General features: G+C 44.0%; 1 protein-coding gene across 4 annotated transcripts in view; it reads right to left on the reverse strand.

Moving 5' to 3' along the window:
- Positions 1–22,082, reverse strand: part of LOC311587768 (uncharacterized protein C3orf20 homolog) — a 72,074-nt gene that overhangs the window by 40,443 nt on the left and 9,549 nt on the right. For 3 of the 4 annotated variants that reach the window (XM_084764946.1, XM_084764943.1, XM_084764944.1), the window contains exons 2-9: positions 21,815–21,869; positions 20,915–21,577; positions 19,766–19,903; positions 12,403–12,533; positions 11,361–11,494; positions 10,236–10,496; positions 3,734–3,883; positions 2,378–2,498 (exon numbers count right to left, since the gene is read on the reverse strand). In XM_084764946.1, the coding sequence (XP_084621072.1) occupies positions 2,378–2,498; positions 3,734–3,883; positions 10,236–10,496; positions 11,361–11,494; positions 12,403–12,533; positions 19,766–19,903; positions 20,915–21,389 (1,410 nt within the window). In that variant the 5' untranslated portion in view covers positions 21,390–21,577; positions 21,815–21,869. Of the gene's footprint in view, positions 1–2,377; positions 2,499–3,733; positions 3,884–10,235; positions 10,497–11,360; positions 11,500–12,402; positions 12,534–19,765; positions 19,904–20,914; positions 21,578–21,814; positions 21,870–22,082 lie in introns of all 4 variants that reach the window. The other variant, XM_084764945.1, reaches the window with a different exon arrangement.

The raw sequence follows: 22,082 nt of genomic DNA on the forward strand, positions 1-22,082 counted from the left end.
CCTGTCATCTCACCCTATGTCATCCATGTCCCCTTTCTTTCACCATGCCATTACAGGAAGCACATATGAACTCTTAAAAGATGCCACACCAGACCCCACACACACACACACACACACAACACAAAGCCTTTAGGAGTAACATTCTGAGATACCAGAAGAAATGCAATTAGATTTCAGGGTCACCCAGGGCAAAGGTTAAGAAATATGCCTACAGGAGATAATCTGGCCAGCTGCAGGGAGGAACCAGCCTTTCCACACCCCTCCCCTCAGAGATAGAGTTGCTAAGAGACCCAGTTTTATGGCCACATTCCTTCTTGCACACCAGAGATAGGGTTAATAAGAAACCAGACAGTTTCTTGGACAAGGTAGTGAACAAAGAACAAAGGAAGCTAAGCCATGGGGGTCTTGGAGCCTTTTTCTGTGGCCTGTCACCTTTAGACATTAGACCTCTTTATGTTACTCAACCAATAGGAGCTTACCAGGCTGGAACTCCCCTGCTTTGGGGCAGTGGGGCGGATAGGAACCTATAAATTTACCCTCAGCTCAGAGTTTGAGTCTCTCTCTGGGTGCCACTGTATTGGTGACAGTCAGAGCCTGGCTTGAGTTGAAAAAAAATTAAAGGTCCTTGTGTGTATTGCATCAGTATGAGTCCTGGTGGTCTTTTGGGGGCGTTCTCATGACCTAGGTACAGCAGTTCATTCTTTTACTTTATCTAGAATCTTCCTCCCTCCCCCACCTCTGAATCATACACTGTCACTTCATGTTATATGTCATGGGCCACCTTCTATTCCAGCCTGCTTCTGACTGCATAGACCTTTGCTGCGCGGCTTCAGGCTGAACTAGAATAAGGCACAGTGATGAATATTTGGGCATGATGGTGCATGCCTATAATCCTAGCGTGCAGCAGACTAAGAAGAAAGACCAAGAGTTCTATATTATAATTATTATTACTGCCTGTCTATATTATTGCCACAAAGGCATTATTTTGCAGCAATTTCCTTTGAGCTAAAACACTGTCCTGGAGGCTCCTAACAACTTAGGAAATAGACAAGCTTGCAAGTCCAGGAAAGCTAAAATTTAAAAAGATTCACCGGGCTCCTGCCTAGGATGTATAAGAGATAAACAACTTCTGAGGAGGTGGCTCTGGGAGCAGCTGAGCTGTATGGAGAGACTCTGGCACCTGCCCAGCTGTCTACAAGCTGTGTAGAGAACTCCGGGCAGGCATCTTTTGTGCCAGGGATAGCTGATAATGCAGCTAGTTGCTTTTGAGTCATTCAAGCTTTTTAAGTAACTCTCACTCATACATTGATAACTAACTCCAACAAAATGATTTGCTTGTCAAGCCAGAATGTTTTTAGGTCATGTATTCTATGAGGAAAGTCACACAATGGGAACTATTTATATATAAAAAAAGCTATAAGGTCATGGACAACCTAAGTTCAAGCCTTGGGACTCGAGTAAGGAGAGAGAGAGAGAGAGAGAGAGAGAGAGAGAGAGAGAGAGAGAGAGAGAGAGAGAGAATGGTTGGGGGAAGGGAGGGAGGAGAGGAGAGGAGAGAGAGGGAGAAGGAGGAAGGAAAAGAAATATATGCTGTACATTGATTAAGTATGTTCCTTACTTAATCAAATTACTGTCTTATACTCTGATAGCTGAATAATAATTCTGGTCTAAGAATTATAGTGATACAGAAACAAGTGAATTAAAGCCTTACTTCTAGCATAAGCATGCCAAGTTCTGCTTTTGTGCCCCTGCTGGAACAGCTAGCTGCCTGATTAGACAAGTCCTGATTAATGACAGTAGAATGCCCTAACTGCTACCCATGTTTGCTTAACCACAGTGAAATTTCCCCTCTGTGGTCATGAAATGCAAAGGCCACTGAAAATGGCCATGTAGGCAGGAACTTTTAAAACTGATGCACAGCCTATAAAAACTGTAGAAAACTACAAGTGAGCAGTTGGACTTGCAGAGCACGAGCTCAGTCCAGGCCAACAAACATAAAATGAACCTGAGTTTTCCAACTCTTCAAGTATTACTTGGTTCTTTACTAGCCAGTTTTCTACAACACAAAATAAAATTTATACGAAACTTAAAAAAATAATTCAAAATAATCAATTATTTTAAACATTGCTTCATAAAATGAAGGCTATTTTACAACAAAATCCAGTAGGAAGGAGGTTGCCATGAAGGATCAGGACAGTAGTCCACAGCTGCCACAGACTGGTGAAAAGCAAATAAGCCCACCTTAGAGCACTACTGCCTGGCTCATGACCTCTGAACAAGATCTTGTGCTCCCTGGGAGCAGTGCTGCCTTACAGGTGTGTGCCTTTCCATGCTGAGCAGCCTGTTGCAGCCACCCCTATCCATGCTGCCCACATACCTTGTATTCCAGAGACAACAGGGTCTCAGTCTTATTAGACCAGCTCCACCTGTGGACTACGTAGCCCTTTTGGTCATTTGTGATCCCGCCTTCCTCGTCCAAAACCAAGACATATGGACAGCTAGGAGATACATAAAAGATAGAAACTACTTAGAGGCCCTGAGAGAACCCCTTATCACTACAGTCTACAGACTGGCATGGCTGGGAGAGTCTGCCTGAGTCTGAAGGAAAGTTTACCTGACATAAAGAATCTGAGGAAGGGAAGGAGAGAGTCTGAAGACTCTCATGAGCAGCTTAACCTTTTCACTCACTGTAGTCCTTACACCAACTGATGCTAGTGGGGACATCGGTGGAGAAGGGACAGGCAGAGGCAGATAATACAGGCTCAAGCAAAACCCAAAAGATGAAAAATTCATTTTTCCTGTAGCCCAGGAGCCTGGCACAAAATATCAAGTACCAAAATGTGAACTAAAACATCTAAACATGAAAGGAAGTCACTTCTTCCAAAAACAACTCATGAAAAGGCAGACAAAAATCAACTCTTAGCTGTCAAGAGTATGTGCTGCTCTTTAGAGACCCACATGTGATGGTTAACTTGAGCTGCCTCTTTGAGTAGCTTGGAAATGCCTAGATTAGTGGAGCATGCCTCTGGGTCTATCTGTGCTTTAAGAGATGCATAGATCCTGGGGTTCTGTCTTAATTAGTAGATTAATCCTTTGACAGGTTCAGAGGCAGGTGAGGCCTGGGTGGGGCAGTTGGTCACTGAGTTGTATCTTGGGGACGGCTGTGTTTTGCTCTGATTGCTTCCTGTAAGTTCCTTTCTCGGTTTCCTTGGCCACCATGATGTGAACTACTCTGATCCACTGTACTATGGCAAACTAACACCTCTGAAATTGTGAACCAAAATAAATCTTTCCTTCTTTGAGTTGTTTATGTCAGCTGTTTTGTCACAGCAATGGGTAAAGTTACCAAACACCACAGAAGTTCTGTTCACACATCTTGTCCATCCACTCTTAGTGTAAGACATTTTTTTTCCACTAAAGAATTCTTCCAGGGGTTAGAAATGGGGATATGGTTCAGTAATAGAGTGCTTATTTAGCATATATGGTCCTGAGCACTGAAAAACAATAGCAACAAAAACCCTGTGTATCTGACAAAAATGGAGATCTTAGTGTTCTGGGGTATCCTATGGGAGACTTGGAGTTACTTCTCACTGTGGAAAATGCAACATAGTCCTGAAGCTTGGCCACCAAGTACAACATGTTCCTACAGGCACTGCTTTACCCTGCCTCAGTGCCTCCCTAGACTCCTCCTTTAACTTTTAGTCACCCACCTTACTTCCCTTGACCTACTCACCTGTTCTTCGTGTTGTAGTAAACAGAGCCCTGGCCTTCAGCATTGAACAGAGCCAGAAAGGTGTTAGGAATGTCATTAAAGAGGCAGGTGATGGATCTCCCTCTGCAGCACGTGGGAATCTGAAGCATAGCAATGTTTCCGGAGGGATAGCTGGCAGATACAGTCAAGTTGCACTAACAGAGAACATTCCAGGTGCTGGCCCTCTAGGTGCCCAGAGAGACGCATGAAAGGATTCTTCTGTTTTATATTGTTCTCTCCCTTCAAAGACCCTGCCTGTCCTTTGCATGCGTCACAATTAAATAAACATAGAACTCAGCCATGCTCTAGGTCCCTGCCTGTATCTGCTTCCTAGTCCTCACACTGCCATATGAGAGGTGGTCCTATCTCCATTTCACATGTCAGTAGGGTCTTCACATATCTAAATAGTGCAGGAGACAGACTTTTAGCGCTAAAACATGAAGGTCTCAGGAAAATCAGGTAAGGAGGTCATCATAGTGATAAATCCAAGGTGTAGAAACAGCCCTGAGCCATCTCACACCACAATGAGTGACAACCAGGGCATGATCTCCAGAACCAGCAGTGTTTCTAGCAGTATGAAGCTGCCTCCCCCTTTGGCTAATCTGGTAGCTCTGCTCCTTTCCTACCTCAGAGGCCCCAGGAAGCATTGCTCCTCATAAGGGCACAGTGTCAGCAGCTACTTCTCTGTGTAGAACTGCAGAAGTGGTAGAGACCGGCACAGCAATCCATCCTCCTAAATCTTTCCCAACAACTAAATAAAAACAGAAATGGGCTGGGCGGTGGTGGCGCATGCCTTTAATCCCAGCACTCAGGAGGCAGAGACAGGTGGGTCGCTGTGAGTCCGAGGTCAGCCTGGTCTACAAAGCGAGTCCATGATAGTAGAGGCTACACAGAGAAACCCTGTCTCAAAAGACCAAACAAACAAACAAAACCAGAAATGGAAGGAGGAAAGATGATCATCAGGTAGAAATGACACAGTGACCTATCAGAAATTCTAGAGCTGGATAGATAGTACAATGATTGAAACAAAGATTTCACATACACACACACACACACACACACACACACACACATACACACACACACACACACACGCAGCAAGTTAAAACAATACAAGGAAAAAAATCATTGTATTGGAAAACAAATGAGCTGAAACTATCCAGACCTTACAACACAAAAGAAAAACAGAAACTGAACATGATAGCTCATGCCTGGACTCTCAGAGCTTGGGAGAGTGAGGCAGGAAAACCCTGAGCTACCTAGTTTCAGGTCAGCCTGAAGTACAATGTGAGATATTGTCTGACAACAACAACAAACCCAATAAAGACTAGAACCTTGGTGCCCCAGGAAAGATTATCAGGCACACCAACTTATGCATAACACAAGTCCCAGAAATCCGGGAAAGAGGAGACAGAGAGGATACCTGAAAAAGTAAAACACACTGGTTGAAACTGGGGCATGCTTGTGCACATCTTTAATCCTAACATTTAGAAGGCAGAGGGAGGCACATCTCTGTGAGTTCCAGGACAGCTAGGGCTACCCAGAGAGACTGTTTCAGGAAAGAAAAGAATGAACTGGCAGGATTCACAAAACTTGTTGACTTTAAAAACTTACCATAAATCTTTAATAATTAAGTCAATGTGGTCTGGCATAAGGAGAGAACATCAAATTTAGAACACTGAATTTAAAATGAGTCTAAAAATAGATCCTTCCATCTATAGTCAATTTATTTTTATGAAGATCTCCAGGATCATTCAAAGAGGAAAAAAAGTGGTCTCTTGAATAGATGGCACTGGGAAAATAGGATACCCATGTGCAGAGGGATGAAACTGGCCTGTTAGCTAAGACAGGATGCAAACATTGGCTCAGAATACTTCAAAGACCTATATTAAGAGCTTCCCCTATAAAGCTGTTAGAAGACGACACAGGGTAGATCTTCATGACCTTGGATTTGGCAGTGATGACATGGATGTGAAACCAAAAGCATTAGTAACACAACGGGAAAAATTGGACTTCATCAAAATTAACAGCTTTTGGGTTTAGAGGCAGAGCTCAGTGGTAGAGTGTGTTTGACACATTTGAAGCCTTGGAACCAAGTCTTACCAACTGCCTCACCAAAAGGCAATCAAAGGATGAGCCAAAGACTAGAACACACACTTCTCCAAAGGCCACCTGACAAAAGAAGTAAACGTAAAACTGTTCAGCATCACTGCCACCGGGAAAGCACAAGTCCAAACCAGGGGGTTCCAGTTGATTTCTGGGAAGAATGATGAAATTAACACAGAGCTGTTCTGAGGGATGCACCAGGAGGTTCAAATCAGTTATGGCTTGGAACTGGTCACCACTAAGACTTACCATTTTTATTTGAACTCTGTGTGTAAAAACAGAGCTGGTGGCTAAAGCCAGCATTCTACAGAAGCCAGGAGATGAAGAAATGCTTTCCAAACATGTTTCACTCAGGAGGGATCCAACAGCTAAGGTGTACCTTAGCCTTGTAACACAGTGACACAGAACTTCTGTGGATTCCAGAAATAAATCCACACACATGTAGACACATGATTTTTGACAAAGAAGCCAAATCTATTCAATGGAAAAAGGATAGAATCTTCAACAAATAGTGCTGGTTTAACTGGATGCCTACATGTAGAAAAATGCAAGTAGATCCATATTTATCACCATGCACAAAACTCAAGTCCAGATGGATTAAAGACTTCAACATAAAACCAGACACACCAAACCTGTTAGAAGAAAAAGTAGGGAAGAGGCTAGAACTCATTGGTATAGGAAACAACTTCCCGAACAGAACTCCAACAGCCCAGCCTCTAAGGTCAACAATCAATAAATGGGACTTCATGAGGCTGACAAGCTTATGTAAAGCAGAAGACACTGTCAACAGAACAAAGCAACAGCCTACAGACTGGGAAAAGATCTTCACCAACCCTATATCTGGCAAAAGCCTAATATCCAAAATATATAAAGAGCTCAAGAAATTTAACTCTACCAAACCAAATAACCCAATTAATAAATGGGGCTCAGAACTAAACAGAGAATTCTCAACAGAAGAACATCGAATAGCTGAGAAACACTTAAAGAAATGCTCAACGTCCTTAGTCATCAGAGAAATGCAAATCAAAATAACTGAGATTCCATCTTACACCCATCAGAATGGCTAAGATCAAAAATTCAAATGACAGCACATGCTGGCAAGGATGTGGAGAAAGGGGCACACTCCTTCATCACTGGTGGAAGTGCAAACTTGTACAACCACTTTGGAAATCAATCTGGTACTTTCTCAGAAAACTGGAAATAGGTCTATCTCAAGAGCCAGCTATTCCACTCTTCAGAATATACGTAGAAGATGCCCCACTACACAACAAGGACATACGCTCAACCATGTTCATAACAGCCTTATTCATAATAGTCAGAACCTGGAAACAGCCTAAATGTCCCTCATTCAAAGAATAGATAAAGAAACTGTGGTACATTTACACTATGGAATATTACTCAGCTACTAAAAACAAAGAAATCCGGAAATTTACGGGCAAATGGATGGAACTAGAAATGATGATTCTGAATGAGTTAACCAAGATCCAGAAAGACTCACATGCTATATACTCACTTATAACTGGACACTAGCCCAAAAGGGATGTCCGATGAAAGTCTTCACTTCCCAGGAGATCAGGATAGATGTGGGCACTTCCTATTGGGACTCTAGGTGAGGGAAATATAGGAGAATGGGGGAACAGAAGGATCCAGAGGGTCCTAGAAACCCACAAGAACAACATCATGATGGGTGGATATGGACCCAGGGGTGTCTGCTCAACCTACTGCACCAACCAAGGACAATACGTGCAGTAAACATTGAACATTCAGATCTAGCCAATGGACAAGACATTCTCCCACAGTTTCATGGAGAGCGGGGACTGGCTCTAACATGAACTCTGGTGCCCCATATTTGACCACTTCCCCTTGGTGGGGAGACCCGGTGGCACTCACAGAAAGAATAAGCAGGCTACCAACATGAGACATGATAGGCTGTGACCATATCGTGGAGGAGAAGATCCTCTTTTGACACAGACATAGGAGAGGGGAATAGGGTGAAAGAGGGAGGGCGGGAGAATACAAGTAAGGGGATAACAATTGAGATGTAACCTAAATAAATTAATTTTTAAAAAAGATTACAGAGTTCAACTCACTCATCATGTAACCAAGAAGCAAGGCACACAGATTAAGTAATGTGTAGGGTCACTGTGGTGGCTAATATGAACTATCAACTTAGTGGCATTTAGAATTGCGTAGGAGGCACACCTCTGGGGATGTCTGTGATGGTATTTCCTCCCAGAGGGGCTTAACTGAGGTGGAATGTGGATATCATCATTCCACAGGCCAGGGTCCCAGGCTGAATAAAATGGAGAGCACTGGCACTCATCTCTCTCTGTTTTCTGGCTGTGACTCATGTGACTACACATTTGCCACCACGCCTGACATGAAGCACTGTACCTTCAAACTGAGAGCTAAACTAAACCCTTCCTTCCCAAAGTGCCTGGTAAAGTATTCTGTCATACCAACAAGAAAAGTAATGAATACAGAAAAGAACTGAACGTGATCTCTATGACTCCTGAGCATAAAATGGACTAGTTCTCGGGATGCCAACACTGTTGGAGTAAAGTCAGCTGTTCTTGTAATGATGGATAAGAGGTTAGAGGTGATTCCACCTAGGGCACCTCATAATTCTGGGACAGGTAAAAACAAAGATGCCAGGCAACTCTTCTCCAGTCCCCTTGCTAGAAAGCTAACTTTTAAGCATGTGTTGAACCTGGCTAACTCAGTGAAGAGTCAGAAATTGGACAAGGAAGTCCCACAACCTTCTCAAGCAGCAGCTTCCTTGGAAGGAGTTTGCTTCTTCTGAACTGGAAGGAGAGGCAGGGCTGGGAGGGTGTAAAGAATGGATTAACTTATGGGCAGAGACAGGATGAGACTTCTTTGATGTGGCACTTAAATCCTGACTCCCCAGTTAAGTTAAGAGGAGGTGGAACAAAGTGAGGAGGTTGTTGTTGGGCAAGCCTGATTGGTGCCATGGCCCCAGGACAGTAGTTGAGATAGTTCAGACACCTGCCCTCTACTACAATAGTAAGAATTCCAAGTGCCTAGGGCCCTTCCACGCATCCCACGCATGGTCTGTCTACCATGCAGAATGATCTTTAAAGGCATAACATTGGCATCTGAGAAAGGACAAAAACAAAGGCACAAAAGCCCTTTTTCCCTGAGCCTTTGCCACTGAGTTCCTTTTGTGATATTGAATAGGTCACACTACCTCTTTGGGGATCACAACAAAGGTTTGTTTCTGCCACAGAGGAATGCAACTATATGGCTCTGTGTCTCCCATCCTTGAAGTCAGTGTAAGTAAAGCTTCAGAACCTGGATACGTGCTCCCCTCCCCCCAATGGACTCAGTCCACATTGCCTTAAGGCTGGACATCGGGATCTGATCTACCTCTAAAAGGTGCTGGGGAGTGAATGGATGAGATAGTGTCTGAAAAAGACAGTGTCCAAGGCAACTTTCCACGTGAATGATTCCCAAAAGGGGATCTTTCCACTTTTATCAGCCAAATTCAAACTCCTTTCCTATTTTTAGAAAGCAACAATCAAAGTAAAGTTGTTCCTCTGAGGTTTTCATGAATCCAGTCATTTTATTGATCCACTTGGTACATCTCTGCGAGCAGAAGCAGCAGCCAACTGAACCCACCTCAAGGCATGCACAGACCTCGGGCTCACCCTCTGAAGGGATCTGCTTTTTATCACCTGAGCTTTCCTGAACTTGAGCTCAAGCCCAGGCACAAAGACAGTTTTCTAAGGGACATAAGTTGCTTGCAGCTGCAGCTCACAATTTACACATGTGTGGATATGCACACACGAGCATAGTTCTGGGAAATTTGTCCTCCTCTGCCACATTTGCACCCAACATTAGGATTCAGCCACCCAAGGCAGATGTCAGATACAAGTCAAGCAGATGTGCAGCAAGTGGGATGAGGTCTTAGACTCCAAGAACTTGAACCTTAGAGGTGAAATGCAAGGACAACAGACTACAACTAGTGCATAAGGATCGGGAAAATAACCCTCCTCAATTAATTTAGGGACACCTCACTTTTCCTCTCAGTTGGAAATGAACCACCTTCTCAGTAGCTTCCTCTCTCCTGGAAGAGTCTTGAAGAGCCTGCACAGACAAGCTTCTCACAGGGACTAGGGACTTGATATACTCCTACTGACTTGAATGATACTGAACTTGAACTTAAACTTTGAACGCCTTCCTTAGTCCCTCCAGAGCCTAACCCAGACCAACACTTACCCTCCCGCCTCCCAGCATTCTCACCAGGCTTCTCTAGTTGACCAAGAGTCCCCAAGGAACAGTTAGCTGTTTTAAGTCCTGTAGTTCTCTGGGGCTGAGTTGAGTTGGGAAGAAAGAGCAACACCCATCAAAAGGATATTAAATGAAGGAAGAGCCATCATAGAAAGTGTAATGCAGCTTGATGGTCTTCTTGGGCCCCTTCCAATCTTGAGAATGGCGGCCCATGTGAGCATGATGGCTGGAAGGCTGGTGAAGAGTGGAAGCAGTAATCTGAGTCCCCGCAGTGGGAGCATGGTGAGAGTCCCCCTTGGAGGCCAACATTAAATGAGAGGGTATCTTTGCCCTGTAGTTGCGTAAAATCATGGGGCAGGAGGCATTCCTCCCTCTCCTTTCGGCTTCTCTGTGGGAAGGAGATGAACGCATCTTCTAGGCGCTCGATTCTCACTCTCCAGAGAGGTTCTCTACATCCCCTTCCCAGCATCCACATCTCCCACCCAGGTCCCTTTGTCATAAAGCACAGACCCCCATCCCGTTCTTCCTCATACACTAAGGTAGTATTTTTAGGAAGAAATGGGAAGATGTCAGTACTCTGGGAAGACCATCCTTGTCTGACTGGACCTATGGAGTGGGGCTATGAACAGAGGAGGGAACTCTGGAGCAGCTACAGACAAACTATCCCCTCAACCCCCTTCCTGAAAGTTCCAGGTGGGTTCCTTCTGAAATGTCACAGTGTAGAGATGAACTTGTGACCTGGCCCAGTGATCCCAGGGGACATAGATATGAAAAGGGATTTAACCTTCATGGGCTGGGCCTTTGGAAAAATAGGTTTCTGCTAGGCATCATAGTATCCCCAAATAATACCCTATTACCCATGAAATATTTTGTTTTGAAAGGTTTTTTTCTTGAACACTTGGAAAAGTATGCCAAAAGAAAAAAGTAAAATAGCACTTGGGCCACAAAGCCTATGAACTACAAGGAGCTACACAAAAGATTTCCTTGGGTGAGGAAGTATATCGTAGTTGGGCTGACAGAGCTAGGTGAGCTCAGGAACTGCTTTACTTTTCTTATGTGTAAATTCAAAAGACCATGGACAGGAGAGAGAGAGAGAGAGAGAGAGAGAGAGAGAGAGAGAGAGAGAGAGAGAGAGAGAGAGAGAGAGAGAGAGAGAGATGAGTTGACATGGGGCATGCACTTACTGCTGTGACACCCATCTGTCCTTGTGTCCCATGTCCTGTGGACACCATCCCTACATCTAGGCACTCACATGTGGCGACACATATCCTGCAACTTTTCCCGGGCCTCAGGACAGGGGTCCTGGATCTCAACGATGACACTGTCAGGAGGGGTTCGGACTCGGACAGGTTGGGGTGAGATCTCCTCTGCAACAACAGCCTTTGTCTTGCCTGCAGTTAGAGGTGAGGCAGTAAAGATACAAATACAGTGGGCTGTAGATGTGGGTTCTTGAGCATGGCACTCGCCTGGGGGAGGGCTGAAGAACATGTTAGAAGCTCATTTGAGCCAAGGTGCAGTGAGGATCATTGGCTGCTAACTCAGCCAGTCAATAATTAAAGCTACGTCAGAAACTGAGGAGCACAGTAATGAACAGAAACAATGGCAATGAAGTGGAGCTTAATGGTGATGCCTCCATAGCCCCCTGTAACCAGTCCCCTTTTACCAAGGAGAGTGATGCATGGGGAAGACAAATCACACAGGCAGCAGGATGGGTGAAGAATTGGCTTCAAGCTTCTCAACTTCCAGCCTTACCTGCAGCGTCTGTGGAAATCAAAGGGGCAGCATAAACCAACACCAGCCCATCGTCACTATCTGATCCTCCTCTACCTGTCTGTCTAGCCCATATGTCATCACAGTTGGCAGGGTGGATGGAAGGTCCTGAGGCCTCTCCTACTGTCAGCAGGCCCCTCCCGACACGCCTTCCCCTTGGAGCTTCTTTCCCTCACCTGTTATCTATTTTCTCTAAAGTTCCCTCCCTTCTTTATGGGTCTTTCTCAACAGGACAGGTTTTCTGTGGCTTTGCTTTCTGCCCACACACAGTAGCCCCCTCTGGAACGGAACTGGAGCCTGCTAAATTTGGGATACAAATGCCACTATTTTCCCACTGATAGTGTGGCTGGACAGAGCTATCTCATTCACAGGTATGGGATCTGCATACTGCCGGGGTTGAGTCAGGGAGCCACACGGGGAATGGAATGCAATTCTGATTGCTGTGACTGGCTGTGCTGTAGTCCTGGAATGCCTGGAAGGACCCGTGGCACAGGCTGCTGAATCTCAGTGGCTGGAGACACTACTTTTTTCCCCTCACCTTTCTTCTTGGCTTCCTTTCCTGTGGAGAGGGAGAAGCTCAGACAGGCTGTGGAAGTCTGGTAGACCAGTTGGTAAGGTGTGTTCACTCCCATGGCTGAAACATTCATGGAGGAGTCTAGGAAAGAAGGGTAAGGCTTCTTTACCATGTTTTAGACATCAATTAAATTACAAAAATGCAATGTATTCTTCTTGTTTAAACAAGATGGTGGCCCAGATATTCCAAAGTTACCTGTAGCCATAAACCAACCAGGAAGTCTTCTGAGTGAAGACTTCTAGATGTAGAGACAAGCTCAGAATAAATAAGCATCATATTAAGGGTCCTCTTTATGGGTCTCTGTACCTCAGCTCTCAAGAGTGAAAAGCCATTCATACTTACATAATAAGCTGAAAACAAGCAGGGGGTAAATTCTTCTAAGGGCAAGTGCAAATGTCAGTGTGGCCCTAGATGTGGACAAACCTAGGCAGTAAGGAGGAGGGAACGAGTCAGTTCTCCCTCATCCAATGCATATAAATCAGCTGCTCCTCCAACAGCCTCTCAGTCCTGCAGTATCCCACCGTCTTCTGTACTGCCACCTGACATGCGGCTGCTTAGGAATTCTAGTGCTGCAGCCCCTGGCCACACTGGGAAGAGGAATAAATAAAGAGGTCCAGTGACCCCTCCCATCCCACAGGTCCATCTTTCTAGTACTAACATGAGGCTTTGGTTTAAAGAATTATGTATTATAAAGCAGTCTGCCCAAGGTATGGCGCTGCCCATCACTGGCATGCCTTTGTGCTATGTATAGCCTGCAAGTTGTCAGCTCTGTGGGAAATCTCTATCTTGGAGACAAGTCTCCCTACTGATTGGTGAAAAGGTCCAAGTCTTTTCCTTCCCAAGCATGAAACTCTTGGGGAAATTTCAGTTCTTTGGGGTTCATTTTGCCAATAGTCTGATAGCCAAAGGGAAGAGCACAGTGGTCTCTGTAGAATTATCTGCACTCCAAGTTACAATCTTATATGAAGCTCACTGCCTCATTCACTTGTTCTTTCCCAAGATACAGTTATATCACTGGTCAGACATGAAACTGGTATTAGGAAATGCTCAGAAATTCACTCATCACAACACACTCAAACTCATAAAGAAAATGGTAAACTCCTCATTAAGTAGACAAAGACTATAAACAGGTCCTCCACCCTGGATGATCAAAACAAAGAACAGTCATTTATGCTAATATTTCAGGTATTAAAATTAAAACAGCTTTCAGTACCTTTGACTCTGGTACAAATCAGAAAAAATGAGTAGAAACTAATGCTGGTCAACCTGTCCTGTCCATGTAGAGAAAATCATGCAGAAAGTTATGCATAGATTGTGGCCTTCTGCCCCAGTAATCTCTCCCCTGGGAAATTAATCTTAACCAATGCAACAGAAGGAAAAAGTGTTGAGCAGATAGCTGCATGTAGTAATAAAAGCAAAAAGCATGTGACGCTAGGCGCTTAGATCAACATGGAACCAGTGTTGGAGGGGATCTGTCCCCACTTACATGGCAAGTGTTGTAAACCATACAGCCATTCTGGCAAACATTTGCAGTTGATCATGTAGCAGGAACTAAGAGACAATGGCAATACTATTATTAAAACATATGTGCATGAGTCAAAATAACAAGAGTGCTTTCTTTTTGGATATTTTACTCTGTAATATCACTTTCAAATGAAAATGTAGAAGCAGCCCTGTGTTTGTCTGTAATAAGCCAGGAGGACCGGTGTCAGGAGAGGAAAACAAGCAGGAAAACGTCTTACTGCCATGGAAATGTCACCTTAGCAAATGGTATGTTCTGGGCTAGATTTAAGAAGATATGCCAGGAGTACTCACTAGAATTCAGTCCAGAAAAAAACTATAAATTTTGCAATAAACTATCATTCTTTGAGTTTAATGTAGTGGGAAATCTAGCTAATTAAAATCCTGAGTCAAATGAATGCTTTCCCAAATGAAATAAATGGATCATTCCTTCCATTGTATTTGACTATTTTGACCTCATAACTCCCACAAAAAAATAATCCTCAAAACCTTTTTAAAGAGAAGACTATCTCGGGCTATAGAAAAAGCTCAGTGGGTAAAAACACTTCAAAAGCCTGATGATCTGAGTTCAATTCAGAAGCTGTCTAACACTAGAAGGAAAAAACAGACTCTAAAGAGCTGTCCTCTAACCTCCACATGGACACACCATATACACATATATACAATAAACAAAATTTTAGAAGTGAGAGAGTGAGCATCTGCACCAATTGTCAGCCTGTGAGAGATTTCTGAGTGAGTCCCATGATGAGAGGGGCTTCCACATCCTCCCCTCGATGGTGCTGTAGATCACAGTCCAGCTGAACTCGCTTCTCACTATCACCTCACAAATCATAAGCTCTGGGGGATTTAAGAGGTCTACACCTTTGAGACAAAGGCCTGTCATCCTGAAAATATGCTTAAAATGCTTTATAAGATGGACTATAACTCATCTTTTAAAAACAGTAAGAATTATCCCTCAGAATCAACCTCACTATCCACAGGACATTGATTCTCCTGAGTGTGTGTGTATATGTGTGTGTTGGGGGTGCAAGCATTTGTAACTGGAGTTACAAGCATTTCACATGGGTGCTGGTAGATGGACTCAATTGTCTGCAAGAGCAAGAAGCAGGAAGCACTCTCTCTGCCCACTTCATCTTTTGAGACAAGGATCACTGAGTTGGCTAGACTGGCTGGCCAATAAGCCCCCAGGATTCTCTTGTCCTTCTCTTCAGCTCTGACTGGTATTATTGGGGATCTGAACTCAGGTACTTATGTTTTGTATGGCAAACACTTTACTAACTGGGCTGTCTTTCCATCCTAAATACTTTAGTATCTCCAGATGACTTATGACAATACAATATGAATGTTATGCCAATGATTGACATTCTGTGTTAGCTAGAAATTAAAAGCTGGGTAGTGGTAGCACACACTTTTGATACCAGAACTCGGGAGGCAGAGGCAAGCAGATCTGTATGAGTTTGAGGCCAAGCCTGGTCTACAGAGTGAGTTCCAGGACAGCCAGGGTTACACAGAAAACCCCTGTCTCAAAAAAGAAAACAAACAAACAAAGAAAATAACAAAATAGAGGCACTCTTTTTTTTTCTTTTGAGACAAGGATTCTCTATATAGACCTGGATATCTTGGGACTCACTGTATAGACCAGGCTGGCCTCAAACTCAGAGATCTGCCTGCCTCTGTCTTCTGAGTGCTGGGATTAAAGGCATGCATCACCTACACTCAGCCAGTCTTAAGCATATTTTAAAATTTTTATGATTATTTTATGTCCATATGTATGTTGCCTCTATACATATCTATGTACCTCATATATACCTAGTGCCCATGGACACAAGAGGGCATCAGTTCCCATGGAACTGGAGTTACAAGTGGCTTTGAGCTGCCATGTGGGTATTGGAAATTGAACATGGGTTATAGGAAAACAGCCAGTGCTCTTAACTGGCAAGCCCCCTTAAAAACCTTTTTAATCTGTGGTTGGTTTGAGGCAGGAAACATTTTAGGGATATGAGAAGACCCTTTCACTCTAGAATGCAAATCAAACCTTCCACTAGCAAAGCCTAGTTAACTGTGATGCTCAAAGCCTTTCTCCCTCCCAGACGTAGAGACAATTTTCTAGGAACCTCACCAGAGACCCAACTTACAGAAAAAGGACACAGGGAAAACCCCTTGTGCAGCCATAGTAGTTTCTGGTTTTTACCTCCTCAGATCATGATCTCATCCAAGCACGGCCAGAGCCACCTCACTCTTATAAGAAGAAAGAGAAAAGGATGGGAAGGCAGGCTGTAGTAACCTTTTGAGATGTAACTTGAGAGCTATCAAAATGGCACATATAGCTGATACTAAGACAATTAATTGTGTATCTCCCTTGAGGAGCCCTACCCATACTTATGTATATGTTATTTTCGCCTGCTATTGTTTGAAAAGCATTACCCACACATGCACGCGCGCACGCACACACACATATCTGAGTGTGTCTTATTTTCTTCTTAATGGCTCTCTTCTAATCCCTCATGCTTAAGACTGTGCTCAAATATACTCAATAAAATTGCCAACTTTGCTCCATTATAAACTAGCTGATCCTTAAATTCTTTTTGAGCAGCCATGATTCCCACTTTAGCCTGAGTTGAGGCCCCTAAAATTATAAGCATTTCCCACCTCAGGCTGCTGAGGGTGACAACTGAAGGCCTGTCTCTGCGTCCTCCCTACTGATCGGCTGAACTTGCGCACATGGAATCTGTGGTTACAAAGCTGTCCTTACTCAGGTAGGAAAGGATTTGGCTGGCTCCAGTGGGGTCTTATGACAGAGTCTTAAATGCATATAAAATATCTGGACCCCACAGAAGTGTGTAAGCTCTGAAACAACACTCTCCCTGTGTCAATCACCTGCCTCCCAGTGTTTAGAGCAGCACTGCGGGACTTAAGGCACCAGAGCCTAGCTGACCCAGTAAATCCCTTTAAGTGGACACCTTTACTTCCTCTCCCTCAGAAAAGGAGAAATGTTTGACTGGAACCTAATCTTTGAAAAAGAAACTTAAACTTATCAAAATAACCTTTTTAAAAATCTTGCTTAACAAATTGGGTGATACTATTTCTATGCTATGCTATTCCCTTTGTGTTAGTCTTTGCCTAAAATAGTCAAGGGCTTTTTGTTTACTCCCAACTTTTCAGTGCCTCTGGCACCCTTCCCTGTTGTAGGATCTGACATGGCGTCCATCTTCATCCCACCTAAGCATGCACCAGCAATTTTTATAGGATCTCCACATCACTTTCATTAGCTTCCTTAAATTCTTTTTGAGATCTTAACTCCAAGATCTAAAATGTTACTACTTAACTGATTTGCTTTGGATATGTCTATTATTATCAGGTATTTAGCCTCCAATCACCAAGGGAGCTGGACAAAGACACTGCCTTGGTGACAGGGAGTGGTGCTAATGGGTGGCTGACTGGTCTGTGACAGATACAAGAGTTCGTTTGGTTTGAGGTCAAACTGACAGTACTTCTAAGCATTCCAAAGTACACTAGTGTTCCTAAGCCAAGCTGAAGATATAAAGCATCACAGGGAAAAAGCAATTAAAAACATGGACCAAAGGTCAGAATGGATATTTGACAAAGATATACACATGGCCAACAATATATGGAAAAAGTTATCATCAGAAAAACATAAATCAAAGCCACAATGAGATGTCATTTCATGAATTTTATCAAAAATAAAAACAGTAACAATGCCAATGAGAGCATGGAAAAAAATAGCTTTATAATTGTGGTAGCATTGTAACCATATAGCCACAATAAAGATTATCTGAAAAATTAAAACAAACGGGCAGAGGGGCACACACCTCTAATCATAGCACTTGGGAAGCTGAGGCAGGAGAATTACAAGGTAACACTGGCCTGGGCTACATATCAAGACCCTATGTCAAACAAAATATAAAAAACAATACTTAAAAGTAGAATGGCCATACATCAATCTCACAAGTATATATCCAAAGGAAATGAAGTCAGTATTATAAAGAGATGGCTGTGCACTCACCTTCAGCGCAGCATAATTCCCAACAGCCAACATGGGATCATTGGGTCAATAGATAAGGAAAAATGTGATAAGATAATTGTTGGTGTTTAAAAGTAAGGAAATATCACCATTTACACCAAGATAGAGGAGTTTAGAAGTCATTATGCTAAGTGAAATAAGCCAGGCACCACAGATAAATCCTGCAGGAGCTCACTCACGTTGGAAATAAAGCATTTAAACTCACAGTGGAAAGAACAATGACCGTTGCTTTGGGTGTTCAGGGTGATGTTAGTATCAGGTACAAACTTTTCTAAATTCTAAGATCAAATGAGCACCGTGATGGTGTTGTCACTTTTATTGTATGGTGTATTTGTTATTTGCTAAGAAGGTAGGTATATTCTTTTTATATGCGCATGTAATATGAAAACATATTACAGACATTGAAGTGCTGACGTGTGAATTGTGATACTGCAGATCTTGCTCCTCTACCTCCACATCTCCAACGATTACCATCTCTGTTTCTTATCCTGTTTTGAATTTTGATATATTCATAAATAACATTTCTTTGCTTATATTTAAATATTGAATAAATCATCACATATCCTTTCACACCTCCTTCTTTTATCTGATGCTATTTTTTGAGACTCACCTACACTGCTGAGTGGCTTAATGTTTTAGGATAAGGGTACAGGGTCTCATGTACCCGAGACTGGCCTAGAACTCATTATGTAGCTGAGAAGTATTTTGAGCTGACTGGTGTGTGTTGTGTGTCCTGTAGTGGAAGTTTTGGTTTCTTTAAAAACTCAGTTATGTTATGTAATAATATCAAGTGTGTTGTTTTATGTTATAATCCCACGTGTGGGATATGGTACTGCCTTAGTTTATCCACAACTGATAACAGCCTCAACCAGGGTGTGTTTTTTGCCAGCTGGAGATAGTTTAATTCTGAGGACTCAAAGAGGGTATACATATGAGATCCCAGAGAGAGAAGGCTTTGAGGGCTTTGAGGAGACAGGCAGAGGAGGAAGAAGTTTCTTCACTTGCCATTTGCTGTTGCTAGACTGCTAGATAACCTGATGACTAAGATTGGTATTTTCCCAAAGAACTCAATGACCCTAACCAGAAAGAAGTAACTAGGAGACCTATGTCCCCTTTCTAACCTTCTTTCTCCCCTACCTGGGGTTGGGGGCGGGGGTCCGGCTTGACTTACTCATTTTTATTGCTCACCATGAAACAATATCTACATGGGCCATAATTTTCTTGCCTTCATTAATAGACAGCTGTTTCTAATCTTTCTGCCACTCCAAATGATTCTGTAATGGGCATTCCTGTGGGACTGCTTGTATGGGGCTGAGCTGAGGCTAGCAGATGGAGTTGATTCCTATAGGCCATAAACAGGTAAGCTCAGACACAGAATGTCAGGACCAACAGGAATCTCTGTAGTGAATTCATTGCTGTGACAGCTTTACCATGTGTGCTAAAGGGCTAGCAAGCAGAATGGAAATGTTAAAACCCTGAGCACAGACTGTTGAGACGTATACCCTAGAAAGGACCTGAGAGGCAAGACTGTGAGTTGTGAGTTGCAGACAGTTTCACCAACAAACAACCAGGCTGCCTTCTGTTAGAGATGCGCAAGCTATCCTTGCCAGCATCACAGCATCCAGGATGCCTGCTGCTCCACAGCCACTGTAAGCCTTGGGAGCTTTGGCCTTCCTGACTGAAGCTTTTATCTTTCTAGCACCTTCTTGTTGGCACTGTTTGGACTTCTTCCCTACAGGAGGACACTCACCTTTCCCCAGGTGTGATGCACTAACGCAGCTTTTCCCAACAGTGCCAATAAGGCAGTCAAAGGCCATCTCCTTGGCATTGAGATGGAGGAGCTGGCTGGCCTCCACAAAGCGCTTGGTGATGTCCAGAGGATTGGCACCTGCTCAAAGAATAAGCAAAGACAAAGTGTTTTTCTCCTGGCATGGATGACTCCTCCAGAAAAAGACCTTTGCGAATGCCCAGGAAATAAAGGGGAAGACTTACTCCTGATGGAAGGGTGAGGATCTCCTGACATGCACACTCGATAGGGCAGTGAGCTCAAAGTCCAGCGGGAAGAACTTTGTTCCCCGCCTCCCTGTCTGCCTGCCTGTCTCCTTGCCTACAACTGAGCAGTGAGGCCTCCAAGAGGTTGCTGCTGACACTGCTTTAGGTTCTTCCCAAACCCTGGAATGACGACCTCAGTTTGGAGGCACTGTGATCTCAGAATTCCCTTGACAATGGCTTAGACAGACTCTGGATTCACAAACTTCATGTCTTCACTCCTCAATGCAGCTCTATCGACCTCTGCTCCATCACCCCAAACTCTCCCTTCAGCACCTCTAGCCTTTTTCACTGCCACCACTGCTAACTTTTAAATGGGCAACCCAGAGATGGGTGACTAGGAGGGAAGGTGGGAGAGCACAGGGGGCATAAGGAGAGTACTAGGCACAGAAAGGGAAGCACAGTTCTTGCATTAGACTCATTACCACCCCCAGTTCACAGTGCATATTATACAGGGTAAGTATCCCCTATCCCAGGGTTTAGGTCCAAAAGAGAGTGGGGTTAGGGAAGGATGGAGCTTTGAAATGTCTTCCTATACATACTGAGCTATATGGGGATGGGTCTCAAAGACATGGAATTCTCCAATTTTTCATGTGTACCCTGTGTGCAGACTGAAAATTGTCTTACATGTACTATCAGCTGTGGAATGTTCCACTGTAGCATCACATGAGCATTCAATATCCTTCTGACTGCAGAGTACTTTAGGTTATGGATGCTCAACTCGTGTACACACACACACACACACACACACACACACACACACACACACACACACACACACACACACCCCACACATACACCACCCTACCTACATGTGCAGAAACAAAGGGGAATCTGTGAACAGCCTTACCAGAAGCAGACTCCACCATGGCCTTCATCTTCAGGGAAAGCAGCTCCGTCAACAGGTGGATGGATTGCCGCTGGAACTTGTGCAGAGTATCTTGGCCAGTGGGCATCAGTCGAGCAGAGGTCGGGATGGAGGCTGAGTACTTGCCCCCAGTGGTGGGTGTGAGCATTACTGGGGGTTGTGGGGGTGGTATGGGTTGCTTCTTCTGCATGGAGGTTGGCACTGGGGTCACTTCTGCAAGGACCACTGCAGGAGCTCCAAAGGTGATCACCATATCCTGAATTTCAGATGCAGTGGGCACTGAAGGGTCACTGATGAGCTCCTCCCAGGTGAACTCAAAGATATTCCTGATGCCTTTTGGGATGGAAATGCCTGCGTTGCGGCAGACAATGAGGAGTTTGGAGACGTGGGCCAGCAGTTTGGGGGCTGTGGCTGAGTATTGTAGATACAGTTCTCGGTTACTTTTGACCTGGTTCATGTCGTCTGGGAAGGCATACTGCTAGGTGACACTGTCCATCTCAGAGGAGAGGGACCTTCAGCTGTAAAGAGTAGCAATCTGGGAAGTGAGGTGACTGGGGTCAGAAGCTCTTACCTACAGAGAAGCTTTGGAAAAATACGGAGTGCACATGCAGAAATAGCCCAAACAAGTCATTGAGCCAGTAGTTTCTGTTTCAGAAAGAAAAGAGAATTGCTGGTCATTCTTCCATGCTAGAATAAAACATTGTCCCTTCCTTCATCTTCCTAGTAACAGCAATGTGAGTGAGCTACATTGGGGCAGGCCTGCTGCTAATGATGGGCCCAAAAAAGTTCCAGAAAGGGTCACAAACATTGAGTACCTAAGGTAGGAACCTTGGGAGCTATATGATCAAAAGGGACAGAGCAAGGAGGAACGTCTCACCTCACCTGTTAGTTAGAGACCTGAGGGTAGAAGATCTGCCTGTAGTCTACTGATAAAAGCCTGCAAAAAACCAAAAGGATGCCATTAGCTCTCCCTAGAGACAAGGAACATGGGAGCTCCTGGTCATAAACCTGCGATGGGCAGCAGATTACTCAACATGCACATCCCAGGCCAGAAAGAAAAGCTGAAATGACTATGCAACGCCACAGTTCAAAATCTGATACCGTAGGTAACATTCCACCAAGTCTAGGACAAAAACAATTAAAAACTACA

This window comes from Acomys minous (assembly GCF_964271855.1).
Source record: "Acomys minous genome assembly, chromosome: 17".
Lineage (NCBI taxonomy): Eukaryota > Metazoa > Chordata > Mammalia > Rodentia > Muridae > Acomys > Acomys minous.